Source organism: Balearica regulorum, chromosome 8 (assembly GCF_011004875.1).
Source record: "Balearica regulorum gibbericeps isolate bBalReg1 chromosome 8, bBalReg1.pri, whole genome shotgun sequence".
NCBI classification, from domain to species: Eukaryota; Metazoa; Chordata; class Aves; order Gruiformes; family Gruidae; genus Balearica; species Balearica regulorum.
The window spans coordinates 24,236,474-24,262,770 of NC_046191.1; the positions used below are offsets into that span (position 1 = coordinate 24,236,474).

The 26,297-nt window shown below is 35.4% G+C and overlaps 1 protein-coding gene across 4 annotated transcripts in view; it reads left to right on the forward strand.

Annotated features, from left to right (window-relative positions):
• The window catches only part of KIF14 (kinesin family member 14), a 30,536-nt gene extending 4,673 nt beyond the window's left edge, over positions 1 to 25,863 (forward strand). For 3 of the 4 annotated variants that reach the window (XM_075760134.1, XM_075760133.1, XM_075760136.1), the window contains exons 4-30: positions 547 to 634; positions 1,833 to 1,931; positions 3,514 to 3,566; positions 3,908 to 3,938; positions 4,297 to 4,404; positions 5,518 to 5,634; positions 6,260 to 6,378; positions 6,702 to 6,874; positions 7,224 to 7,371; positions 7,472 to 7,535; positions 7,742 to 7,926; positions 8,684 to 8,786; positions 9,017 to 9,177; positions 10,104 to 10,251; positions 10,977 to 11,129; positions 11,750 to 11,876; positions 12,483 to 12,576; positions 13,606 to 13,744; positions 15,964 to 16,064; positions 18,266 to 18,360; positions 19,151 to 19,372; positions 19,498 to 19,682; positions 20,259 to 20,417; positions 20,955 to 21,074; positions 23,541 to 23,615; positions 24,201 to 24,339; positions 24,478 to 25,863. In XM_075760134.1, the coding sequence (XP_075616249.1) occupies positions 547 to 634; positions 1,833 to 1,931; positions 3,514 to 3,566; positions 3,908 to 3,938; positions 4,297 to 4,404; positions 5,518 to 5,634; positions 6,260 to 6,378; positions 6,702 to 6,874; positions 7,224 to 7,371; positions 7,472 to 7,535; positions 7,742 to 7,926; positions 8,684 to 8,786; positions 9,017 to 9,177; positions 10,104 to 10,251; positions 10,977 to 11,129; positions 11,750 to 11,876; positions 12,483 to 12,576; positions 13,606 to 13,744; positions 15,964 to 16,064; positions 18,266 to 18,360; positions 19,151 to 19,372; positions 19,498 to 19,682; positions 20,259 to 20,417; positions 20,955 to 21,074; positions 23,541 to 23,615; positions 24,201 to 24,339; positions 24,478 to 24,866 (3,595 nt within the window). In that variant the 3' untranslated portion in view covers positions 24,867 to 25,863. The remainder of the gene's footprint in view (positions 1 to 546; positions 635 to 1,832; positions 1,932 to 3,513; positions 3,567 to 3,907; positions 3,939 to 4,296; positions 4,405 to 5,517; positions 5,635 to 6,259; positions 6,379 to 6,701; positions 6,875 to 7,223; positions 7,372 to 7,471; positions 7,536 to 7,741; positions 7,927 to 8,683; positions 8,787 to 9,016; positions 9,178 to 10,103; positions 10,252 to 10,976; positions 11,130 to 11,749; positions 11,877 to 12,482; positions 12,577 to 13,605; positions 13,745 to 15,963; positions 16,065 to 18,265; positions 18,361 to 19,150; positions 19,373 to 19,497; positions 19,683 to 20,258; positions 20,418 to 20,954; positions 21,075 to 23,540; positions 23,616 to 24,200; positions 24,340 to 24,477) is intronic. The other variant, XM_075760135.1, reaches the window with a different exon arrangement.
• The last annotated feature ends 434 nt before the right edge of the window (positions 25,864 to 26,297 follow it).

Here is a 26,297-nt window from a genome sequence, read left to right on the forward strand (position 1 = left end):
TATTTTCAGCAAGGCTGAAATTGATATCAGTAACAACTGTTTCCTCAGGTCAGGTCTACACAACTTCTATTGACAGCTGTGTTGGGCAGATGTAGGAGTCTCTAGACTGCAGCTGAATTAGTCTGGTACACTGGTGTTCTGCAGTGGCAGAACTAGACAGGAAAAAACTACACTAGAGGTGGAGAGAGGCTTAGGTTACTGCATTGGCAGGATGCAGAGAATACAAAATGCATGCATGTTAAGATATCAAACATCTATAGGTTTACTGTTTATAGTACAACTTACTCTTCAGTTGCTGTAGGGTTTTCATTTGACTTAAGCTTTCAACCAATTTCTCAATGGCTGAATTAGAAAAGACCTCTGGACATCATCTTGTTCAACTCCCTGCACAAGCAAGCATGAACTTAGATCTGGTTTATTTCTGTCACTTACTACTTCTATAACTTAGAAGCATATGGCATTTCAGCTTTAGAGCTATACAATTAATACCAGAACTAGCTATAGAGGGTTACAAAACTGAACTAGCCAGTTTTTTTGTAACTACAGGATGATGGGATTTGATGAAGACCGAGGAATAATTCCAAGACTTTGTGAAGATCTTTTCGCTCGTATAACACAAATGGACAAGCAACAGGTAATATGCTTATGCTATTGACCTTACATTGAATTATGAGGAAACCGATGCATTTCAGAATTTTGATACCTGTTTCATTCTTTCATTTTATACCTTAGTGCTGATCCATTTGTTAATGTCTGTATTCTTTTGCTGATTCAAATGTTATTTCTGCCAGTAGTTCTGATTAACAGGGTTCCTAAATAGTCAAAATGAACGTTGTTTTGATTCATTAATGATGATAATGTGAAAAAGAAATATGGGCATGCTGTTTTTGCTGTGTCACTAGACTAGGATTCTTTCATCTATACAGCATGTCTTACAAGGTAAGATTTATATAAGGAAAGGTAAAAAGAAATCCTAGTGAGTTCCATACTTTCAGTGGAGGCATATAAAATAACTCAAAAAAGATGAATTTACCTTTAAATGTTGTCACATATCAAAGCAAAATACACTTTAAATAGTATTCTAATTCTAGTATTCTAGCTCGATATTCTTGCTGAAATGAAAAAAAAAAAATCAACTACCTCCACCTGGTGTGGGTTTTTTTAAGACTTTAAGATTTTCATTGTAAATAAGTGATTCTGTTGCTGCAAATTGTCTCAAATCTTGTATTTCTGACTTAAATATTTTAGTGGTTTTGCTGCAGTCTTCATTGTCTCTTAAAGAAAATTCCATTTTATTTAAAAAAGAAAAGATCTGGATGCCTTCAGAGGAAGGAGACATATTTTCATGGAAAATTTGTTGTTCGGTACTTTTAAGAATTGCTGTAGGTAGAATTGCAGTTTATCTTTCCATTAGGTCATTCTGTTCCATGCCAGGATGTTGACAACATCAATCCATGCCTTCTCTGTTACACATATCATGCTGTAGAAGCCCAGTCCCTAAGGGAATGAGACTGCCGCAGGTGCAAACAAAACTGTGTTTTCATATACGAGAAACCCAACACTCAAACTTCTAAAATACATATATATATTTTATTTTTAAGCTTGATAATTATCATCTGGGAATGGGTATGGATGGAATTCCAATAAATTGTATACTTGGCAATAGCAGATCCCTGGTTTAGGATATTGCTTCTCTTGGAAAGTCCCTTCAGTATAAATGCCTATAACATTGAATAGCAGGATCTGTTAATCTAGGTTAACTTGTGAAACAAAGGATGATGAAAATGTTTTGTGGACTATATTAACAATTCTTTTATTATTAATTTTATTAGATTTTGTATCATCTTGAAATGAGCTTTTTTGAAGTATACAATGAGAAAATCCATGATTTGCTTGTCTTTAAAGCTGACAGTGGACAGAAGAAACAACCAGTAAGTTGCTCATGGAAACAAGTATTTGCATAATCTCAAAGCAGTGGCATCTGTAAACAAAAACCCACAAATGACAAGTGAACATTGTTTTGTTCTCCAAGTACCTTAGATTGTTGTGAATAATGAGATTCGAGTAAAAAAAAAAATTCTCACTATATAACTTCAAGCAAAATGCTTGGCACTTCAGAAACGCTAAGTGAAAAGAAATCTTGCTGGAAAAAAAACCCAAAAGATTTCAATAGCATCTCTCAAAATTGTTGCTAACATCTCTCCTTATCTGTAAAATGAAGATGATCTTACCAGCCTTTATAACAAGTCTCTTAGAATATTATTTATCCAAATCTCCAGATTATGTTAAGACTCTTCTATGCAATATAATTTGAGTTATAATCTTGTAAGTTAGATGGAGTTCTAAAATGGAAGTATGATAGCGTTGGGAGGCTTCCAATGGTGTTTGGAGAGAGGAAAAAAAGAAAAGTATTTTCCTAATTGAACTTGTACAGTTCTAGGCACTACTGAAATGTCCATTCACTTTCTGAAAATATCTGTGTATTCTTTATCTACTAGGATGCCTGTTTGCCACTGACTCTACATATCTAATTTCAGTCCATAGTATATGCATGAAAAAATGTTGCAAAGGGAGATTTTCCCGTCTTGGTTTCCCCTGTGCATTTACATTACCCAGCTACAGAAAACTACTATTGTATAAGAGCTTAGCACCAAGATAGATAATATCTTTCAGATTCTTTGCCCTGGATAATTTACTGCTTAGAGCCGTGGGGCTGTCAAGAAGTTCCTTTTTTTTTTTTTTTTTTTTAAGTGTTGGTTGGTTGTTTCCCAAGAAGCTGGGGGGAATCAGTGACCTGATTAACTAGTTAAGAATCACTAGTTAAACTAGTGTAGCTAGTTTTTATGCTTGTGTGTTAGAATATGTAAAACCATAAATTAAAGACACTTGTATTAAGTAGAGGATGTGAGGAAGGAATTTATCATGTTTGATTTATTTTTTTTTTTTTTTAAAAAAAGTACTTTCTGTATTTTGATATATTGAACACTATACTGGCCACTTGTGTGTAAATTATGAGTATTCGTTTATGATAAAGAAGATATACTACATTCAACTTGCTGTTGAAATAAGTCCTTTATCCTAAACATGGGACTTACATGGACTAGTTATATAGAAGTAAAGACTATACTGTCTTGTTTGTAGTAGGAGTGCTTTCATCTGAGTTTTGTCAGTGACTTTGTGCTAAGCTATTTAACTTGGAAACATAATAGATTTATGTTGCAGAAAAGATTTTTTTTTTCTTATGTAAATATCTTACATAAGATACATAATCTTGCAGTTAGCTATGTAACTGATGGCCTGGTGCAGTCTGCTGTGATTTCTCAGGCAGCTGGAAAAATTCAGTTGTAGGTATTTTCCTGAAAATATTGTTCTAGATGATTCATGCGAAGTTTTGTTGATGATAAAAGTCATACCAGGGATGTAGATAGGAATATCTTAAAGTTAAGAAAGTCTGAGTGGTAGGTCTAACTAATGCACTCCTAATAATTTTTCTTTTAAAATTATTCTCACTAGCTTCGTGTAAGAGAACATCCAGTGTTAGGACCATACGTGGAAGGCCTGACAGTGTAAGTCTTAACTGTTCTCATTTTAATAGATGTATGGTGTAATCCTGAAAAAGTATGCTAATTATTATCTTGAGACTCTGTGAAAGCTTGTGTACTCACCTGTAAATTAGGCAAGATCTTGGTATCACGTAGTTTTACAAAAATGCATACTCATGTCTAGTTTGACTTGACATATTTCCTTTAGTGAAATAACTGTGTGGAAGTTTCAAGACAACTGGAGCTTTCATGATATATTTGTATTATATGTGTAACTGGGGAAATGTGTCAGAACTCAGGCAGCAGGGAAAACTGTAGAAAGAAAACAGTCTGAACCCAAACTTTTCTTTTTCCCCCCACCTTAGGAATGTTGTCAATTCTTACTCTGATATCCAGGTAAGAGTTATTTGGTTACCAAAAGGGAGTAAAAATATTTCTACTTGCTCCTTCCTTCACTGCTGAAAACTAAATTCCATGGATGGGAAGAAAATGCTTTACAGACTGCCCAGTAGTCTATGATATTTCAGCTGATTTTGTAAAAGGATAATGAAGACTAGTCCTACATAATGGAGCTAAGTAGATGTATACAGGCAAGTGCCACTCTCTTCATATGGCTATCTCTTAGGTTTAAGTTTTAATTCCTCCCTTATAGAGTCATCATTTGTGTTAATAACTTTATTTGCAAGCATTTTAATCTTCAGTTAACTACCCAAAGTAGGTTTTGGTTTTACACCCTGACTTTTATCTCTTGCAGAGTTGGCTTGAACTAGGAAATAAGCAGAGAGCAACAGCTGCTACAGTAATGAATGACAAGAGCTCTAGGTCTCATTCTGTCTTCACCCTTGTCATGACACAAACCAAGGTATTGCTGGGTATTTTATATTGGTTCAAACTGGGTAGTAAAAAGTAGTTTTGTGTACTGCCTAGAAAATTGTTGTGAGAATATACTTGAAGATGAATAATCCACAGGGCATTTTAACATGTCTTTCTACACAGTAAAACTTATTTTACATGCTCTGAGTACATTCTGATGTCTCTGTGCTGTGTGTATTTATAGCAGCAATATAAGTATGTCTAGACTGGCAGATCTAGGAGAAATTTGAAGCTTTTGAGTTTGAGTTTTGAGATGTAACTGGACTCCAAACTGAGGCCAGACCTAACTTCACACTGCTGCCAACACATCTTGGCTTCTAAGAATGTTAGGCTATGCAAGGTGGATAGCTGTGCTGAGTTCCTGCAGGTGATGAGCTGGGAGAATGGTTGGAGATGCAGTTTCTGCTCAGTTTCAACACAGTTCACTGAGTAAACATTTCCTTGCTTCAGGATAACTCTCTCACCCATGTATCTCCAGGATACGGCGACTACAACTCTGCATCTGGTTTACAGATGTGTAAGAGACAAAACACGACTTAGTGAGATGAGATTGAAAAGAGAAGTTAAATAGGTAGAGCTCCTCAGTTAACAGACAATCTTCTCCATTCACAAATAACTTGTTGGTTTGGTTTTTTTTGTTGTTCTTGGTTTAATTTTTTGGCCCAATTTCTTAATAGTCTCCTTCCTTCTTTCCCTCACCATTCTCACCACTAGATTATTTCTTTTCTCTATCAGAACTAGTCCTGAGACTTTTCCACTGGCTACTTAGCTCATCTTCATTGCTTGAAGTCAGTAACAGCTTACTGATTTCCATGGGTATTGGATAGCCACAATAGTCAAACTTCAGACCCAAACCCGTAGTTTGCTGATCTGCTGTTTGTGCAGTTTATGCTTATACAGTTATTCAACTGCAAGCAATTGATACTATTGTTAGAAGTCTGAACTTGGTCTCCTTCAAGGGATGTACATGAAAGTATCCTGTCAAAAAGTAAATGGAAGTGTCAATTTTTTAATGTATTTGAAGTGAACAGCTTGTTACATTTCTGCTTGTCCTCAGGCTTTTAATTTTGGTTTGAACGCAAACATCTCCCTCTTTTTCTAGGTAGAATTTGTGGATGAAGAACAATGCGATCGTAGGCTTACCAGTCACATAAATCTAATCGATCTAGCTGGCAGTGAATGCTGCTCAACAGCTCAGACCACTGGAGAAAGGCTGAAGGTAAGCCAAGATTGGAAATCTGTGTAAAAGGATTGATTCCAAAGAATACCCCTACACAGCATCCTCACCTAGCAGGACTCTTGGGCAGGATCTGTAGTTATAAAAGGATACGTAGCCCTTAAGCTTATAAGTATCGCACAGTATTTTGCTAGTGGGAGTGGATGGCCTGAAGAAGCAGTTTTTACTGTGCAGTAGGGCAGGCCAGATCTTGCTTAGGACAGCACTCCCCGTGTTCTGCATGCCTAATGATCCTTTAGAAGGAATGAGGAAAAATTGTCCACATGACATTCCAAATCATGAATCGGATATCACGTGGAGTTGGGGCTTGCCCCTTTTTTTGGGATTTAAGTAAACAGTTTCTAATAAGGGACTTTCTTTCGAGCTGCCTTCACAAGTTTGATGGTTCTTAACAGTGCTTATGTTAAAGCCAGGGTGTCTCTCTTTTCCAAATGAAGATGATCTAGGATACTCTTGCATCTTATTGTTGGCTTTTAATCAGAAGTGACATTTGATATGATACAGCTGTACCATACATTGAGTAAGCACAATTAAATTAACAGTGCAGTCGATAACATCACACAAGAAAATACAGTTATTAAATTATTTTTATTTTTGCTTTGTGTAGGAGGGTGTGAGTATCAATAAATCACTGTTAACCCTTGGAAAAGTTATTTCTGCACTCTCTAAACAATCTCAAAATGGAAAGAAAACTTTCATTCCTTACCGGGAATCTGTCCTTACTTGGTATGTACACTTCAGAATTTTTTATATAGAAGTAAATAAAGGCTTTCTCGGATTGTGGATTCCTCTTCTATTCAGGAGGCATCACTTCCCCTCCCTCCTTCTCTCCTTCTCTCTGAAATGACATATGGAGAGAAGAAATTAGCCTGTTGCATCAGGCAACGAATAAACAGGACTTTGGTTTGTATTTTAAGTAGCTAACAATCACTCTTAAATAAGCAGCAAGACCCTAAGTAGTTTGTATTTAGTCTGTTCAGATTGAGAAATTGAATTTTTATTTCAATGTGAGGGCCAGGGATTGACTTCTACTCTCCTGTCAAATGAAGGTTGTTGAAGGAAAGTCTTGGTGGAAATTCACAAACTGCTATGATTGCCACAGTAAGTCCAGCTGCCAGCAGTACAGAAGAAACACTCAGCACTCTTCGCTATGCAAAACAAGCTTGTTCAATTATCAACATTGCTAAAGTAAATGAAGATGTGAATGCCAAGCTAATCAGAGGTGAGGTTGACATCTGCAGTATTTGAGGGTTTTTCATTTGCACGTGTGTTTAACTTAGTCCTCCATAAGAGTCATTAATACTATTCTATTGTGTTGACTGACCACTTGTCAAATAGGCTAATACAACCCAGGATATCTTCCTTTTAATATTATTCTTCTTTGTGAGTTTTTTTTTTTTTTCCCCCCCAAAGTTCAGATGATATCTTAGGCTATACTTGAGAACCTGGAATGGGGAAAGGTGTTTCACTTTAAATAGCAGGATGAGTTTTCTAGTATCATACTGAAATGTCTAAACCCTATTTTGTCTTCATTTTTTATATGTACTATGTGTCTGGTTTGTCTAATGTAGAATTGAAAGCTGAAATTGAAAAACTGAAGGCAGCTCAGAAAAGTGCTCTGAACACTGATCCTGAAAAATACAGACGTTATTTGCAGGAAATAACATCTCTGAGGGTAAAATTGCACCAGCAGGAGAGGGACATGGCCGAAATGCAAAGGTTTGGCAGTCATTAATGTCTTTAAAATAGAAATGATAAAAATTATATGCTGTAATTTTTCTCCTAATATGTTGTGTTATTTTCCCCTTAATATTTTAAGGGCCTGGAAAGAAAAATTTGAACAAGCAGAAAAAAGAAAATTAGAAGATATACAAGAATTGCAGGTACATTTTATTTATCCACTTTTTATAGAGAGATAGTACAAAAATATAACATCAGCAAGCCTTGCAGAAGAAGTAGAATGGTTGTAAGATTTGGTTTCCTTAATGCTATTCTTTTAACAGACTACTGTGACTACTTAGAAAAATTTAATATAGATATTTGAATGCACAAAGTAAATTGTTTTTATGCAGAGCTCTCTTTCACCTAGAAAGCAGGAATTGCATTCAAAATGGACAATCATCTACCAAACCTTGTCAATCTCAATGAAGATCCTCAGCTTTCTGAGGTGCTATTGTATATGATCAAAGAAGGAGAAACTACAGTTGGAAGATACACACCAAATTCGAAACATGATATCCAGCTTTCCGGAGTGCTGATTGCTGATGACCATTGGTATGTAGTGTTTTTTATATACTTGAAGCAAGAGCAGGAAATATTTCTTTTTGCTCTTCCCTTTCTTTTGGAATCACTCTTCCTTCTGGCAGTAACAAAATATGTTTTTCTAACCAGGAAAATACTATTTAGGGATAACTTTTGTACTGTGCAATGATTAAGGTAATTTTCTTCTGTTCCCTCTAGAAATCTTTTAACCAAGGTAGTTTAATTTCTTTGTTCATTTCATTTATGTAGCAAAATATTATGTTTGTGCTGAAATGCTGGAGAAAGACCTGATCAAATAATGCTGTGTGATAACTCTATTGCATTACGTTCAATGGAAAAGTGCAACGCCTTGACAGTTCTTACTTAAAACTAAAAGTAGAGAGCAATTTGGCCATATTGCAGAAATACTGTTAAGTGCATTCCATGCAATTGATCCTAGGCAAAATGCTGGAAGAAACTTAACTAATCAATTACTAAATACATGAAAGATGTGGGCGTGTTGGGAAATTAAGCGTTATCAAAGAAATGCTCAGAGGACAGGGTATTATAGTAATTTTTTTAGCAGTGGATTCTTCTTAGATTTAAATACTGATTCTCTTCCAAAATAGAGGTTGTCACTCATTAATTATGTATGTTGTAACTAGGTGGTATGAAGACAATCCACATACGGAAAACCAGTAACAGGACACTATCTAAAGCATGAATTTTAGTCTATTAAGAAACATCATTTGCATGAGCTACTGATGTTGCAAATGTTTCTTGTTTTCAGTGTTATAAAAAATACTGTTGGCAAAGTGAGTATTATTCCGCTGAAAGAAGCAAAGACATACGTAAATGGGAAATGCATTTTGGAGCCAACAGTTCTGCATCATGTAAGTAATAGATTTGGTCAGAGTAACATATGCGTGTGTGGATTTCTTAGCTTTGTTATTATTACAACTTCATACTGCAAGTTTTCTTAGAAGACTCTGAAAATGTAAATATTTGTCCTTCCTCTTTGATTTCTAGCCCCACCTGTTATGTTTTAAGTTCTGTAAATTCCTTATAAACCTCAAAGTTGTAAAGCAGACTTCTTTTTTTTTTTTTCTTTCTTCCCTAATAGGGTGATCGAGTGATCCTTGGGGGAGACCATTATTTCAGGTTTAATCATCCAGTAGAAGTTCAGAAAGTTAAAAGGCCGTCTTGTGGGACTATGTTGTTGCATGATGGTCCAAAAGATTTTGAATTTGCAAAGAATGAGCTGCTTATTGCACAGAGGACACAGTAAGTATTGTATCTTCTTGTTCTAAAAATAAATTCAGTTGTTAATGCATCCATGCAATAAGCTTAAGAAATAAAAAACTTAAGATTATTAATTATTTCACAATAAGGGAAAGTGGAAAATAGAAATGTTATTGTTAATTCCATCTATAATGGAAATGGAAGTCCCAGACTCAGCTGAAATGAAAGTATACCTCTAAGAGGTTATCACCACAATCTAGTCCAGTTGTCAAGAATGCAGACCACTAGTAAAGGCTGAGCTCCAGAGGTCCTCAAAGTAGTGATCTCTTCCATTACACTTCTCTCCAGTAACATGATGAGTGTGAAATTGCCTTTTGATGTTTTAAAGAGATTTAAAGCCTGAAAAGCAAATGCTTCGAATGAGAAGAATCCAAAGTTACAGCCTTGGTCTTCTGTGATGTGATGTGATGGTGGAGAACTTAAGAAATAGTAAAGTGTTATTTGTACCTGCTTTGCTCCTGGGAGTTATTAAACCACAAGACTCATTGACTTAAATCTTACTTTTCTGCATCTGAATGTGATTTAGTGAGTTTCTATTACAGTTCTTAATTTTGTGAAAGGTGCATAATAAAATAAATATAGAAATCAAGTAGATTTTAAAATTCTGGAATGTCTTCTGCCTTTACCAGTGTGTACATTTTCCTTGTGAAATAAAAAAATATCTAGGTAATGTATAAAAGATGTTTTCTAAAAAAAAAACCCCAAAAAACACCACAAAACCCCCCCAAAAACCAACCCAACCAAAAATTCAACAAAAAACCCCCCAAACAAAAACCCCACAAAACTCAAAACCTCATATTTTTGCCATTAAAATTGGAGGCCTCTGTCAACATAGAAGAAAAGATTATTATCTCAGCCTATAAGAGATTAAGGCCAGCATTCTAAATGTATGATACTTCCACTTGCAGGCTTGAAGTAGAAATTGAAGAGGCACGACTCAAAGCCAAGGAAGAAATGATGCAAAGTGTCCAAATTGCAAAAGAGATGGTTCAGCAAGAACTGATCTCACAAAAAGAAGCTTATGAAAGCAAAATAAAATCACTGGAAGCAGAGGTGGTAAGTTACCATTGTGTCATTACATCAAACATAACAATAAAATAAAACAGAACCTGTAGTATGGGGTTTCTATTTGTATGTTTCCTTTGTTCTTTGCTGGTTTGGTTTTTTGGTCTTGCATATTATAACAGTGTCTTAAGGAATTGCTAAGCCTCATTCTTCTTCTTTAAAAAACCAACAACTTAGTAACGCAAGAAGTTATGAAGTAGGTATTCCTTTTTAGAATTATTCTAGGGATTTTGGTTTATAGAATTAGCCAGGAACTAAAAGACAGAAACTAATATGTTAATCCAGTGTGAATTTAAGGGTGTAACTTGTATGTGAAGAAAAATACCTACAAAATCTAACTTACTCTGAGTCTTTTAAATTACTACAGTATTTTAGTTAATATGGCATTTTTTTTTCCTTCCAAGTTTGTATGTTGCTTTATTGTTAGTCTTTTAAATATTTTATAATATATATGCCTACATAGAATAGTGTATCATGGTAAAGCAATAATAATGATGAGTATCTTATTTCTTAAATGTGCTATAGATGACATAATGTGAGGTTTGTGAACTGGGATATAGCCTTTTATTGCTGACACTGGGCTGAGCAGTCTACAGGGGCTGTGTGTTTTAAATGTCTTTGAAGTGAAAATAAATCTTAATATCTGCCTAAGGGATGGATCAAAAATGCTGAAGAAGTAGTACACCTCCTCTTATGTGCCCTTTTTTTATATTCAGAGAGAAGAATCTCGTAAGAAGCAAATCCAAGAACTGAATAACCAACAAGCTGCAACTAAAATACAGGAGCTAGAGAAGGCGAAGCAAAATCTTGAGCTAGAACTACACTTCAATAAGAAGCGTTTAGAAATGGAGACCTTAGCTACCAAGCAGGTAATTTAAAAAAAAAAAAAAAAAAAAGCTTTTTAGCTGATAAACTGTGGTTTTGTTTTGTGTTGTGTGTTTTCGGTTTGTTTTTTTTTTAAATCATTGTAAGTGAAATGTTTCTGTTTTTTTTTTTTTTTCTTCTACATGATCTTATGCATAAGAACAGATCTTTTGTTTATACTCTGAATATGATACTGTATTAACTTTGGGGATAAACTAATGCTGACCTTATTTCTTATGTAATGTGGACTGTTTTGTTCATGTACCAAACTTCAGCAATCATAGCCTATGCCAAAAGTTATGACTCAAAGCGTTAATGTAAGTAATGACTGTTTTTTGGCTCATGTTCATATATATCTGACTGCTGCAACAAATATGACTTTTTAAAGTTGTTTCTTTTTAATTCCAGTATTTCTTTTAAGCATGTCAATATCTAAGCAAAACCAGAAAACTGTCACAGTTTGAATTTGCAGGGTTTCATATCAATACGGCAGATGTCAAATATAAATTTCATTCTGTTCTGAGAGTCCATAATGACAGCATGAAAAAAATTTTGCTTAAATGAACAGTATTAAGAGTTTTCGATTGATTTTTCTGTTTTTCTTTCTCTTTTTTTCTTCCTCCAGGCTCTAGAAGATCACACTGTTCATCATGCAAAGATACTTGAAGCTCTGGAAGCTGAGAAGCAGAAGATTGCTGAAGAAATATGTGCCCTTCAGAAGAATCATGGAAATGGGAAAAAAACTGTGAATAGTATGTATATACATAATGTTGCAAGGGCAATGCTGACTTTTTTTTTTTTCTTTTTTGCTTGGTGGGCTTGGATTTAGTGGATATGGATCCAGAAGCTTTTTCTCTTCCTCTAACACTTCTCTAATGATCCTGAACAAGAGCAGTCTTTTGGCTACTATGATCCTTTCCATTCATAAGCTGTATATATCAGACAGTGCTAAAAGCTCCATTTTAATCACATTCAGGGTAGTTAGCAGGAGATAAAAGTAGTCTGTATTTACCCTGATTCCTTAGACATTCTTCCCCTGGCTGGTTGAACTCATTGAGGAAACTGGAGTAACAGAAGCAATTCTGCTTAGTTTCCTATCTCAGATTAGTCTAATGCGTAGTGTCTAGTGTTATGCTTCTATTTCTGAAATACCCTTTACCTGACCTTTTATAAAGGATTATCTTGGCTGGAGGGTCATTTCTTCCCAATGTATTGGGGATTCACTGGACTGTTGTTGGCTAAATTCCATTCAAGTTTTTAATTGCAGGGTTTTTTTTTAATTATTTTTTTATTACCTTGAAATTCTTGCGTCATATTGTTTGATCCACTTAATTGTTATGTGCTCTGTTCTTTATTAGTTCCACTTAACTGGAATTCTCTGAAGCTATCTGTGATGATCAGAGAGGCCAACGCTATTAGTAATGAATTGGGGAAAAACACTGTTTTCTACAGGTGAGTGTCTGAGTTAGTTAATAACAAGGGGGTATATGTAATTTGTATATATATATATATATAAATTGGGGGGTGGATTGTGGATGTGCAATGAGCTGCTGTTCTTTTCAGTTTTGTGAAATTGAACATGACAAATGACTTTTCCAAACTAACTTTGGTTAAGTGTGTAGTTGAGCCTTGTTAGTTTGAAATGTGAATTTCAAATTTGAATTGTAGATCAAAACATACCTTTAAAGGTATGTCTACAGACAATTAATTTTGGATCGAGTGTGCTTTGAAGGTGAATCTTCTGATGCCTATGTCCATCCTGCTTTGGTTCACGTATTAAAGTGGCTCTAAAGCACAAGCACGCTAACTGAATTCCTTTTGGACAAAACTGAAACGGGGAATATGTGCCAGCCACTGGGAGGTGATCAGTTCACATGACCACAACAGAGGTAGTTCAAAGTAAAAACCTCAGAACGTGCATATAGCGGATATTGAGTGCTTGGGACCAGTTGTTTCACTCCACAGGTTTTTTGCTATGCCGTGCTACTTGCTAGTCGTAGCTGAAGAGTGTTCTAAAGTGGACTTGTATGTTGGTCAGGTGCTCTTAGTGTGAGCAGAGATATATTAGTGCGGAGGGAACTCTGTCATTTCAAAAAATGCTACAGTAAATGCAAGTAAGCTAGGACTTTCTAGTTCGTGTATGTATTACTGTCTTTCAGATGTTGTGTTTTCACATCCTTCAACAAGAACTCTGCCAGTAGAATTCTGTAGTATATATCTGATCCTGAGTTTCTTGAACCAGGAGTTTGTATGCTAGTATCTACTTGTATCTCTGAATGCAGGGATTCCTTTTTTTCCTTTACATAAAAATAATTTTAATGGCTACACTAATGGAAGCTTTTTGAGATATATGATGTCTCAAGCAATTTCTGTGTTTGTAATCAGATTTTTATTCTCTGTATAATCCTATCTACAGGTAGCTTGTTTATTTTTGCAATATGAATAATGTTTTTGTCTTTTTAAACTTTTTCAAATTCTTAGGCACGACAAAATTGATGATAAAACAGGAACAGTGTCTTCTGTTCAGGTGCAGGTTCGTAACATCAAACTGGGAATAGCAACTTTCTGGAGCCTGGAGAAATTTGAATGCAAACTAGCAGCAATGAAAGAATTGTATGAGGTCAGTAACAACTGAAGAAAAAAAAAAAAAGGTAATATTTTGTCAAAGACAAGGTTTTGACAATCATAAAGGAGGGAAAATCTTGGGATTTTCAAACACCAAGGCACATGATTGTTTATTGCACATGTTTTATTAAACGCATGTGCACACGTTTGTCCATAGAAAGAGGATAGTAGAAACCAATTACTCTATTCAGGTCATTTTGAGTACAGAGCATGCAGTAGTAAAACAAGGACTGCTTTGTGGTTCTTCTGGCTGTTCAATTGTTTATCTGTTCTAGAGGAAAACTTGGCTTTTCAAAGGTATCACTTGAATTTTCATTACTACGTTCTACCTATTTTTCTTTGGTTCTGGTAAGTTAATTTGCTACTGGTTGATTTTGTCTCTATGTGCTTTAGGTTCTTTAATGGGAGTTTTTAAAGACATTTTTCATCATTTTTTTTAATAATCTGACAATTAAGGTGCACATTAATCCCTCTTTCTAATTACATTGCTTTTAATAAGACAAACTGGGTATTTTTGTACTGCACCTCTCTAAATGTGCAGTACTTTATTTGGACCATACCATACTATCTTTTGTATCAAAGGGGGGCAATGTGAAATAGAAGTGAGAAATGGGAACAGTGCCTACGTTTGATTCTCTCTCCACTAAAGTATAGCCATCAGTTAAAATCTTTGTAATTGCATAAAGGCAGACAATGGTTCCAAATTATTGAATACAGATAAGATTACAGTATCAGCTCTTGTTTGCTGCGAGGATGGTATCTTTTTATCTGCTAAAGAGAGAAATGTCACAAGAAATAAGTTTATTGACTCCACGTGAACTAACAGTGTCTTACATTGCATTTTTTTTTCTCAACTTTAGAGCTGAAGATTCGAGAGGCCTAAGAACTACTTAAAAAAAAAAAAAAAAATCAAAAAACCCAACCAAACAAAAAATCTCAGATCCTGGTGGCCCTTAGAAGTACTTTCCTTTTCTTAGTGGTGATAGTTTCCAATTACCAGGGCTGATCACTGAATTTTATTTGTTTTCTGATTTCTGCCGAATGAATTGAAAGTTGTTTTAGACTGTAGTGAAATAATGAAGGGTGTAAAGGAAGGAAAGTTCTCGGAGATGAGAAAGAGCTGGTTAACATGAAGGAAAGATCCAAAGCAATCCAGAGGAACCATAATGATCTTGGTTTTTATGTTATACTAGTCTGGGTTTTTTTTGATTAATACACAAAACTAATATATATAAGACCAGGTTTTAGATTAAGATAACAGCTTGTCTAAGTTTTGGTGCTTGAATTTGTGATTCTCCCAATCATAGAAATTCTTTTCGTTGCATTATCTGTATTATGTTTAGCCTGAAGCACTATTGAAAAATGAGTAGAAGTTGCTTCAAATAATATATAAGTAAATATTTGGATGCTTGCTGTTTCCTAACTCAAATCCCATTCTGGCATAAATAGCATACTTGAAGTTTGCAGAGGAAGAAACCTCAGATGTTGGAGCACTGAAGGTGCTGGTGGTAGGGAAAAATATGAAGGCTTTTTACACTTCAGAATGCCCTTTTTTTTACTAACCTTAGAAAATAATTGCATCTTTTTAAAGAATTATGTTTTATTTGAAAGAGTGTCTTCCTCATATACGAGTAGATATCTGAAATAAAAATCTTTCAATATTTTGTCCAAAAAGAAAAAAAGCCATCAAAAGCCAGGAAAAAAAATGAACACTCTTTTATGACATAACTCTGTAATATGCAAGGATTTCCTACGACAGAATAATATTGCCATATTTCTTACTAAAAACTGTTTGCATCTTGGCAATATCAGAGGCTGGATTCTGTTTCCTGTGGAAAATTATTGCTAAAACTGTTACACAAGTCCAGATACAAAAATAAATACAAATTGTAAATTATATGTCCAGTTTTCTAATAAACATGGCACGTGGAGAGAGCTATGAAAATTTTTACTTGGTGTTCCTGTATCTCGTGCTGGGTAGCTAGGTGTCTTCACTAAATGTTTATCTTTGTTTTAGTTTGTTTTCCAACACGTAGACCTCAAGTTGGCTGGCAGTCAGTTATCTTGTAGTTTTAATTTTTTTTTCTTTTGTTAGGATATGTGTAATCTACTGTTAGTAGAACATGTTGTCTTCATACATAGGTTGTGTGCTTTATTATCACTCTATTTCTATTTAAACTTCCTCCTCCCCTGTGTTTTCTTTGTTTTTTTCAGAGTAATGATAGAAATAAAGCAGCTGATGTATTCTATGACCCTGTTGATGAGTGGGAACCTGACCTTTCAGATGCCTCAGTTTCCTCTCTTTCCAGAAGAAGGTGATACTAATTTGTAGCTCCTTCATCTACACTTAAAGGAAAAAATTTGTGTAATTATCTAAACATGCTTCTGTGCCACTAACACAGTCTTTTATTTACTAATTCTTCTTTTACCTTATTATAATGTCAAATTTAAAAATGAATTTAAAAGTTATGTATACAGTTGTGAGGAGGAGGAAAGTTTAAACCAAATATGTTACCTCATTATGCTTTACTGGCTTCACTTACTAAATGTGTGTTAGTATGCAACATATTACTAATAAAAATTGCATGCCCACTAAAGCAGTTTGGCAGATTAAACAGCAATGTTTCTGAGGTCAGGCATAGCATATATGTAATGTCTGATCAATACCAGAGGGTTTTATGTATGACTATTGACAACTGACTGGAGGTAATTAAAGGCTCTTCCCAATTATTTCAGAAAGCTATGTCAGAAATTGATACCTTTGTCTATAGTACAGAACTTTTAATTAACCTGTAGAGGACCCACCTGTTAAGGTTATAGATACCTATGTATTTAATTAGTAACACAAGCGATTTTCTGTAGGCACTTGGACATCTGTTCTCATCCTTACTTACCCCATACACTGTGTCAACTAATGAGTTCTTCTCTTCTGTTCACTCATTCTTTTATCTTTCCTCATGGGCAAGAAATAGGAACAAAAGTTCCTCCGAACCCAAAAGTATAGTTTGTCAAAACACGTAAAGCTTTCTAAACCACATATCCAGATATCATCAGTGTACAGTGAAATGTGTAGTTTTTAATGTTTCCTTCACACTTCTATAACAGGAAAGCATTGGTTTTAAGTACTAAATTGCAGCTGGTCTGGGACCTTGTATTTGAAGCTTTAGCCTTGTAACAATATTTATAAGTGAATTGCAAACTTCTGCAAGTTGCAGCTTGTAAAGGAAATGTTAACAAAATACTTTTTTGTCTGCTGCTACCTTCTGGACACTAATGTGTCTTCTTGAATCTCAGTGTAGCTGGTTTTGTTCTGCCAGTTTTAAAATGCAACAATAGAAGCTGAACTGAACAAGAAAAGGTACTGGAAAAGGGTAATCGGCATTGCATGCTGCATTGACAGCAGTTAACTGCTGTCAATCATGCATACTGGTGAAATAAATTGAATTCCATGTCCTACTTGAAGATTTGGTGCTCCTGATGTGCAGTGTCATGGAGCATAAAGGACAGGCTGTTCCAAAAGGGAAGGGCAGTTTGGGGCTGAACGTGACGACAGAGTGAACAGGGCAGTACCTGAGTGAGGTGAGCAGAGCCAGGGTCAGCCAACAGTCCGGATCCACAGGCAAGTATGTAATGATGAGGCAGGGCTGAATTTAAGCTGGGAAATTGGCTTAGTGAGTCAGGACTAAGTCCAGGGACAGTTGGCAGGGTCGGCCTGCAGTGCAGTGATTGTCTGGCACAGCCATCGTGACAATGTCCCAGGTCAAACTGGTAAGTCAAGTCTGCAGGTCTAGATCAATGGCTTACGTGGCCAGGCACAGGCATGGTTACAACACAACTGAGATACAAGTCAGGCAGGACCAGTGGCAGGAGACTCCTCTTAAATGCAGCTCCAAGAAAGTTGGAGAGCTCCTGTTGAGTCGTCTTCTGCGATTCAGCTATTTCTTTAACAACACTGTTTCTTTAACAGCTTCAAAGCTGGCTGAGGCTTCTCAAACAGCTCTCTTACCAAGAACTGGCCCTGGGCACCAACAGCTAAGCACCCAGAGCCAGGCCAGAGAAGTTAAATTAGATTGTCTAACAGAACATCTGCCTTCTACCAAGAAGAAAAGCCCCTCTATCTGGTTTTCCAAAAGCAATTAATTCTGTCCAGCAAACAAGATGAAAAAAAGCCGACATGTCTGCTTTCTGTGGTCCCAGTAGGTAGGAAAGAAATGTGTTTTGTCTCGAGTTCTAGGTTAATAATAATCCAGTAGCTTAAAAATGGGAATGTGGAATGAAGATCCTGCTATAGTAGCAAGAGCCTGAGGAAAGTTAAGTAGGATCCATCCTATGAGCTGTACTGTCTTGCTTTCTTTCTGGTTTAGGTTTTGTGTTCCACTACTTAAAAAGTAGATGTTTGTTTTATTTGCCTGATGTCTGTTAATATTCATTGAACTTTCATTGTGTATGGGGAGAGAGATTCTTTTCTTTTAAAGTTTGGCTTTTTTCATGTTTTTGCTCTATCATTCTTTCCTAGAAGTAGAAGTTTCATGAAGAACAAGAGAATTTCTGGATGTTTGTCTGAGATAAAAGTGCAACCAATTCAGAATATACAGGCTTCCTATATAGCAGGTACTTACTATATACAGAACACCTTTAATTTCATACTGAGAACTTGAAGCTACTATATGTATAAAACAGATGCACTTCTAACAGTCATCAAAAAAAAAAAAAAGTGTGGGTTGGAAAACAAAATTAAAACTGTCCTGTTTATAATATCTACAAGCTTATGATGTCAAGCTGTTAACAGTAGGTGGTGTTTTTTGGGGTTTTTTTTGTATTTTTGATTATGCTTTCTAAGGGCAAAAGCTTCTTAACTGGCGCTTATGACCCCTGTTCAAGAAATTTACGTAAAACATTGCTCTGTTTAACTGTGTGGGTTAACCGGAGAAAGATGATAGTTCATGTAACAAGTTGCCCGAGGCTGAATGGTGATATAATAATTTGGAGATGTTGTTTGAGATGTTGCTAGTCATTCAACTACTGAGGTTCCTCCAAGCTTTTTGTCAAGTTGTATAAACTTTTTTTCCTGAAATACTAAATGCGTCAGTCTTCCAAATATTTTTTTTATGCATTCAATTCTTTTAGATTGGCTGGATTTTGTTATTTTCTATCTCTCTGTAGGTTCAATTGTTGAAAAAGATGGATTCATGCTAAAGAATTTCACTGTGGAACTTGTCTTTGTACTAACTGAATCTAGAAACTATGCAGAACATGTGTATACACATTTTTTCAGACTTGCTATCTTGAGTAGTTGAAGATTGCTGAAGCAGCAATATAAAATAATCATTACAAAGACACACTGACTGCTATCTCCTTTGAAGAGTTTCTTGCATATATGTTTTGCTTTTACATCATACAGGTTCGCACAATAAGTTCAGCATATGCCCAAGCTTTTCTGAATCATTTCTTCCTGGAATTTGCAAAGAATCTATAAATTCAGCTTTAGATTTACTGGAACAGAATCAAGGAGGAAGAAAGAGCATAGCAGATAGTCTCCTAATTAATTTATTTACCATTTTCTCTGGAGTTTCTGCCATTTCAAAAGCCTATGAACAGCAAGATGAAGAATGTCAGGAAAATTGTAAGTCTCATTTTTGTAACAGTTTAAAGCAAACATTAATGACTTGTCTTTCAGATGCACAAGTATTCATGTTTCCTACTTTTGTATGCAAATGAGACCTTCTGATAGATCTCTTTCTCTTGTAGTTTTCTCTCTTGATCGTGATGCTCAGTCCTTCAGCATCAAAATTATCTCAGCTTTTGACCAGCTTGTGGTTCTAACCAAGCTCTGGCTTAACAATGTCCAAAAGTGCCCTGGATCTATTAAAGTTGAGGAAGAAATAAAACAGGAAGTAAAGAACTTGGGAGGCTATTTACAGTTACTATTGCAGGTAAAGTATATTAAAGAATTCACTGTATGTATAGAAGTTCTATGTATTCATGCAATATTTACTACAGACGTTTTAAAAACACTTTAATGTCTAACATATTCAATGACACATGGTTACACCTAAGGAAGATGAACAGCAAAGGGTGCGTTTTCGTTGGCTAAACTAGTACTTCCATATGCTAGTTCAGAGTAATGCAGACCTTTCTGTGCCCAGGCACCGACAATAGCATAGGTTCTTAAACAAAATGTGCAGTGATGAGACGAAATGCTAGTTTAGATTGTGAAGTTTATAAATTTATAAACCAGTGGCCAGTAAATATTACTCTTGTTCATGCTACAGCCTTATAAGGAGTAATGTTTTTTTTAACTGTGTAAGTATAATTAGATACCATTCTTCTCTGTGGTTGCAAGGCACAGTCTTTTAACTGTGGTAGGTAAGCCATTGGAAGTAGGAAGACATAAAGCTGAAAGTGCCTCAAGCTACTGTGTGCTACAAACTCCTGTGTTATAGAAAGCGTGTGTTCTTTGACTAGAGATGCTTTCTATCTTCAGTGAATGATATGCCTTTATTTCTCAGGGATGTTCTTCAGATATATCCTCGATGGTAACAGAAGCGTGGAGCAAAGTAAACCAAACGGTAAAACAAACAATGAAATATATAGGACATTTGGCAGTAGTCACGAGAGCTGATATTTCCTTTTCTGAAGAGAACAGCATTCCTGCAACTAGTCTACAGGTGAAAAAATGTTTATTAGAAATAGTAATTCTAATGTTGACATCACATTTATGTTAAGTAACTGTGCTCAGAAGCAAATTGTTACATCAACTGAATTAAATATTTTCAAAGTTTATCTAAGTCTTCATTTTTATGGTGAAAATGAATCTGTGTTAATACCCTTGTGGTTTTTTTTCCTTAAGAAAATGTACTTTGAATATGTATAACTTCCACCTATAAAAAGAAAGAAATGCTGTGCTTTTAGGATTGTATCTGCACTAAGACTGTACAAGTCTACCTATTTTGCTGATATTCAATACTTATTTCAGTTCTCTGTGATTAAGTACCACATAGAATTTTCAGAAATCTGAAGAAAGTTAGGAAAAGGAAGTTAAAGTGTTGAGCCCCTGTGGTCCAAGAATGACATGTGACTGAATAGACCAGCACTGAACAATTTGCTCAAAACAACTACATTTCCAGCCCACTATGGAAAATTGTTTTAATTCAATGCTATATCAATTCCTGTAATCATTATGTTTTGAACCCTTATTTTAAAAGGACCTTGTGCTTGCCGTTTATAATGGAGTAGGCTCAGGGCTGGAGTTTCTCATTGATACTGTACAGGAAAAAGCAAGAATGGTGCAGAAAGAACTCCTGAAACAATATCCACAAAATGAGGTGAGATGACAGTAAGATTAAAAACTACTACTATATCTTAGAGGCACTTGATCGTGTCTTTTTCAGCAATTCTGTCTAAAAAGCTTATAGTAGGAATAAGGTTGTGATTAGTAAGAGATTTGAGATGGGTGGTAAGTGGGAATATTGACTACAGTCTTGCAGAATTTTTTTGCAGTGTTTAGCCTTTCACACATATGTAGACTGAACATTTAAGTGTATTTTATTTAGAATGATTTCTCTGTGCATTGAAGGGTATTTTGTGTAAAATTTCACAGTGTGACCATGAAAGCGAGGGAGCATATGAAAACTGGCACAAGGGAGCAAGTGGACTGTTTATTCTGTACAATACTGTGAAGTTTCTTTTGTAGAAAGATTGCATATTTAGTATGTAACACTTTATGATCCTGAAAGTTAATTGTTAGTTTATACTGATAATAGTAATTGCCTCTGCTATTACTACATCCACTGTTATTGTCACAAAGATTATTAGAAAGTTTGAAGACTTCAGTTTGTCATACATTGGTCTTACAGTCCTAGTCCCAAACAGCATGCTATCTAAATATGTAAAATAGTTCAGTGTTACCTTTTTAAGAGCTAGTTTTCCCATGCTTAATGCTTGGGATATGCTGAAGCACTTTAATGAATTTGGCATTTTAGAGGGGAATTGGTTGACTAAAGTAGCTACTTAATAGCACAGAGGTCAGAAATGTCCTGCTTGATTTCGTGCCATTCACAGAAATCACAGCTGACCTTCAAATGCTTTCCAGGTTGATAAGCAGCAGTGGTATTTTAATTTGAGCAACTTCTTTATTACACTTTATAGGAAAGTTACAGCAAATTATTTATATTGTATTAATGAGTTGTTCCTGTCACCCTCCGAATTTATTGTAATATGGATTAACATGAATGGGAAGCTTTTATCTCTCATAGTAAGACCTTGATTTAGTTATTCTTGTAATTCCACTACCTCATAATAAACAGATATGTGCACACTTCTCTTCCCCCTTCCCCCCCCGTTAGCAGTTTACTGCTTATATATTATCAAATTGAATAGGTTTGGTTTTTTTCCTAGTATGTTGAAGCCAGAGTTGTTCTGGGGCGGAGTTGCTCTTTCATAAAACAAGCATACTATTATTGGTGTGTCTAGTGTATTTTGACATTTAAAGCAGAACAGACCTCATTACAAGCTGAATTCAGTAGTAGGGTGTTGGGGTTTTTTGCCTGGAGGGGCTTTAAGCTATAGCCTGTTATTTTGTGCTCTTATTTTGCTTAGGTGACAAACTGTGAGGAAGGTGATACCATAGGGAGTTATGCAAAGCAGAGAATAAAGTGTAAGGAATAAGCACCATAGCTAAAAATATTTCTGTGACTGTATGAAAATTCTAGTAGGCAAGCTAGAGTACCCCTTAGAAATACGCCACTTTCTCAGTGGGTGAGTCATTTTGACAGAAAGCCTGGCTGAGTTCCAAGGAAATACTTTGGAAAGATTGAAATGTTCTTCAGCAAGGTACTAGGTATATATATAGTGTACATGCTTCCTTTCAGTGTTGGGATATATAGGCTTGTTCTGCCACTGAATAAATATGTTTTGTACAGACAGCATGCAAGGCCAAAGGTGACAGTTTACTTGTGCCTGAGCAATTTTGTCTTCTATTTCATATGGTTTTGTTTTTGTTTGGTTTTTTTGTTCTTCGAAGTTGAGAAATTTGCAGAACTGTGGCCAATAAGAAAATCTCCTTAATGAGTTCAGATATATAAAGATATACACATATCACATATTTCCAAAGAATTTGCTGCTACTCAAAAATCTGTAATACGTGACCTGGGTTAAAAGGTTCAAATCAGTTGGAGAGGAGTGATAAATTGCTTGTCTTGAAGAAAGCAAAGATTTCTTTCTGCTCTGGTTTTCACTGTTGTCATTCTTAATCCTACAGATAATAGTGAAACTGTCCAAAATCTTTTCTGTTTCTATCTGCTTGCTTAACTCCTAAATGCTTCATGTTTCCAGCAAAAGGAATTGAGCAGTTTGCTTTCCAGACAGAGCTGTTCACTTGCAGCAGATTGCTATGTATCTGCAGGATTCCTGAATATGCTTATCACTGGTGGAACTAATGTGAAGTCGGGAGAGAATACTACGGTATTAATGAAGAGATTAACCCTGTCACTTAGAATGACAACAATACAAAAATTACAGGACAACCTTTCTTTAGCGAATACTTAAACTTGCTCATGCAATCCTCCTGTATTAAGGGGTTATTACACTTGGCAGATATAGTTAACAATGTTTTCTACCAGTTAACATTTTATTTGAAAAATTGCATGTTATGTTGCAGAAAACATTACTTCTACCCTTGAGTATTTTTCTCATTAGTATGCCAGTGTTCATTCTTATCCTTCTAAAATATTAATGTACTACTTATTTTGTCTTGAATCAAGTGTACAATATAATTAAAAGTTTCTTTGTAGATTCAAAATCGAATAAAGGATACTGTTGTGGCATTAGCCAGATTCCTTGAAAATAACATCTCTTATTGCAGAAAGGTAAGAGAAATGTTTCACAAAATGTGTGCTTTGAGTCGGGGGTTTAAATTTAAAGTGTGGATTTAACAAAGAGAAACTGCCTTCTGTATATTTATAATTGCATGATAACCCTTCCTATCTCAGTGCTTTTCTTGCGATTGGAACACTAACTGTTCTGGCTACTGCATTTCTACTCAAAACTATTTGATTTTAATTTTACTTAAAGGATTTCTGGAGGTACTTGTATCTTCCTTCTTTTTGTGCTCAGCTTCTTTGTGTACAGCCTAACCACCTGTTTTGTTTTCTTTTATGTTGAAAGCCTCAAGTTCAGTAACGATAGTGTAATTGTGTTATAACTGCTGCAAGAGTTTATGGCCATAGTTATTGGTATTTTGAATTAAAAGCCAGGATAGATGAATTAATCTATCTTCTAAGAACCAAACCTTTTCTGCACTTCTTTTCAGAGCTATCTTACGTTTTATGACTTGGCATTTTGTGTTTCAGCATTGGCTTGTTTTATGTGACTGAATCCATAATAGACATTTTTACTAGTTAATATACTGTCACATGTTTTGGTTCTTTTTAAAATGCTCTTTATTAATAAAGACAGAAATAGAACCTCCGTTACCAGAAGAGGAATCTCTGTATCAGGAAATACAGAAAAGCATTAACATTGCTGCGAAATATTTGGAATTGGAGCAGTGCCTAGCTGAAATCTGTCCAATTGTTTCTTCTATATTACAAGGTATTTTTCTGGGTTATTACCTGTCTTGATAGTAACCTGTGGACTACTGGAAACCTGTAAAGCAAGAGGGAGGGTGGGCTATTTGGTCTCTCTTAGCAAAATGCTGCATTTGATTCTTCTTGCTTTTGTATTTCATAGGGTCCTACAGAAACACGAGCCCTCTCAGGAGCTTTGCAGAAAAGATTTCTGTCATAGCTGGATATTTTAACAACTATTTCAGTTTATTTGCCTTGCCTTCTACTTATGCAAACGAACCTATCCAGAAAATACCCATGCCTTTTATGAACTTGGATGAATTGGACTCTCTGGTTGATTCCCTTGTTATGAATTTTGAACTTGTTCAAGGACAGCCATCGCTGAAATCTCAAACTCTTTCTAATGAAACTACTGAGATTCGAGGAGGACAGGCTGAAACAGGTGAAGTTGAATTTGCTTGGAAATGGAAGGGGATTCCAAAACACACACAAGGACCCCAGTCTTCTCCATTTCCTGCAGAGCTTTCACCTGGTAGGATACAGTGGGTATAAAATACTATTATCAAGAAATACAGGGGAACTCTTTCCCTTTACATGAAGGAAAGCAACGTACCACAAAAAGCTAAAATTTATTGCTAATATTATTAGTAAGTGGTATGAAAGTAAATGACATGATTGTACGAGGATAAGTACCCTAAATTTCACAAGAAAAAATGGAATTCTTTAAGGGGCTGTAAGACTTTAAAATATAGTGCCTTTTGTTTTAATAAAAGTCTGTTATTACCAAAGCTTATACAAAATAATTTAACGCAGTAAGTAAAAAAATCTATTGGAGATAATATGAATGGAGAAACTAAAAACTGTTGGGGAATAACTGGAAATACAGTAAACGTTTGGTAGGACATTCACATCTCTATCTTAAACCTTTGACTTAGGACGCTTGTGTAACAGTGGGAAGAGATTCCCTTGAAGGGCATTTGTAGCATATGTTTATGTTGCATACAGTTAGATAAGAAGACTGCCTTCCAATCTTAGACATTTGAAAAGTAGATGATGTGGATACCAAATTTTTTGTTAACATTGTTGCTTCATCTCTGCTGCATTATGATCTAGTAGTGCTACTGCAACTTTAAAGGGGGTTTTATGGCTTTCATTTTTTTAAATGGCAGTCTCATTTTTAAATAATTTTCTTTAAACAAAGCAAAAACTTTGTATTTATTTCTGTAGGGTGAAAACTAAGAGGAATGGAAAAAGTACTTGTACAACCTTATTTGATGAATGCCTTTTTCAGAGGTTTTATAGTCCATTGAAAAATCTGGCCTTAAAGTATCAATGATGGTGCTCTTCAACTCAATCTGAAGTAAGTTCATGTTGAGTGCTGTCACTAGCTAATAATCATTTGATTGCTCAGATTGCTTTCAGTACTATTCAGAGTGGATTAGAAGCATAGCTTTTCCTAAATAATATGTAAGTCATCCCATGAGGTTGTGGGCACCCTTCCTAGTCATCTACTTGCTTATGCATTTTACTGTAGTCATTGGTTAACCTCTTACCTTTCTCACTGGCTTCAGCCAGCAGACTAATTCACAGCAAGGATGACAATGAATTTGTATTTTTATTCTTTAATACTGGATTCTAGAAGGCCTGGACCCTGCACATTTTACTCACAACAGTGCTGAGAAATTCATAAGCTAAAACCTAAGGTTTTTTTCATATATATCAAAGCTTCCAAGCCAGATATTCATCTTTCCTTCTGAGGGAAGATGCACAACTTCTTGAGAATTTCCGTCTTCAAGAACATGTCAGGCTCTTAGAACTATTTTCTGAAAAAAGACTACAGTAAAGAGAGTCCATCATCCTTTTCTTTTGAAAACTTTCACACCATAGTTGTTATTGATGCTGTTACTCAGCGATTTTGTGCTTTTCTGATTTGGAGGAAACAGGGAAAACTGATGATGCTGAACCAGTAACCCACACGTGTTT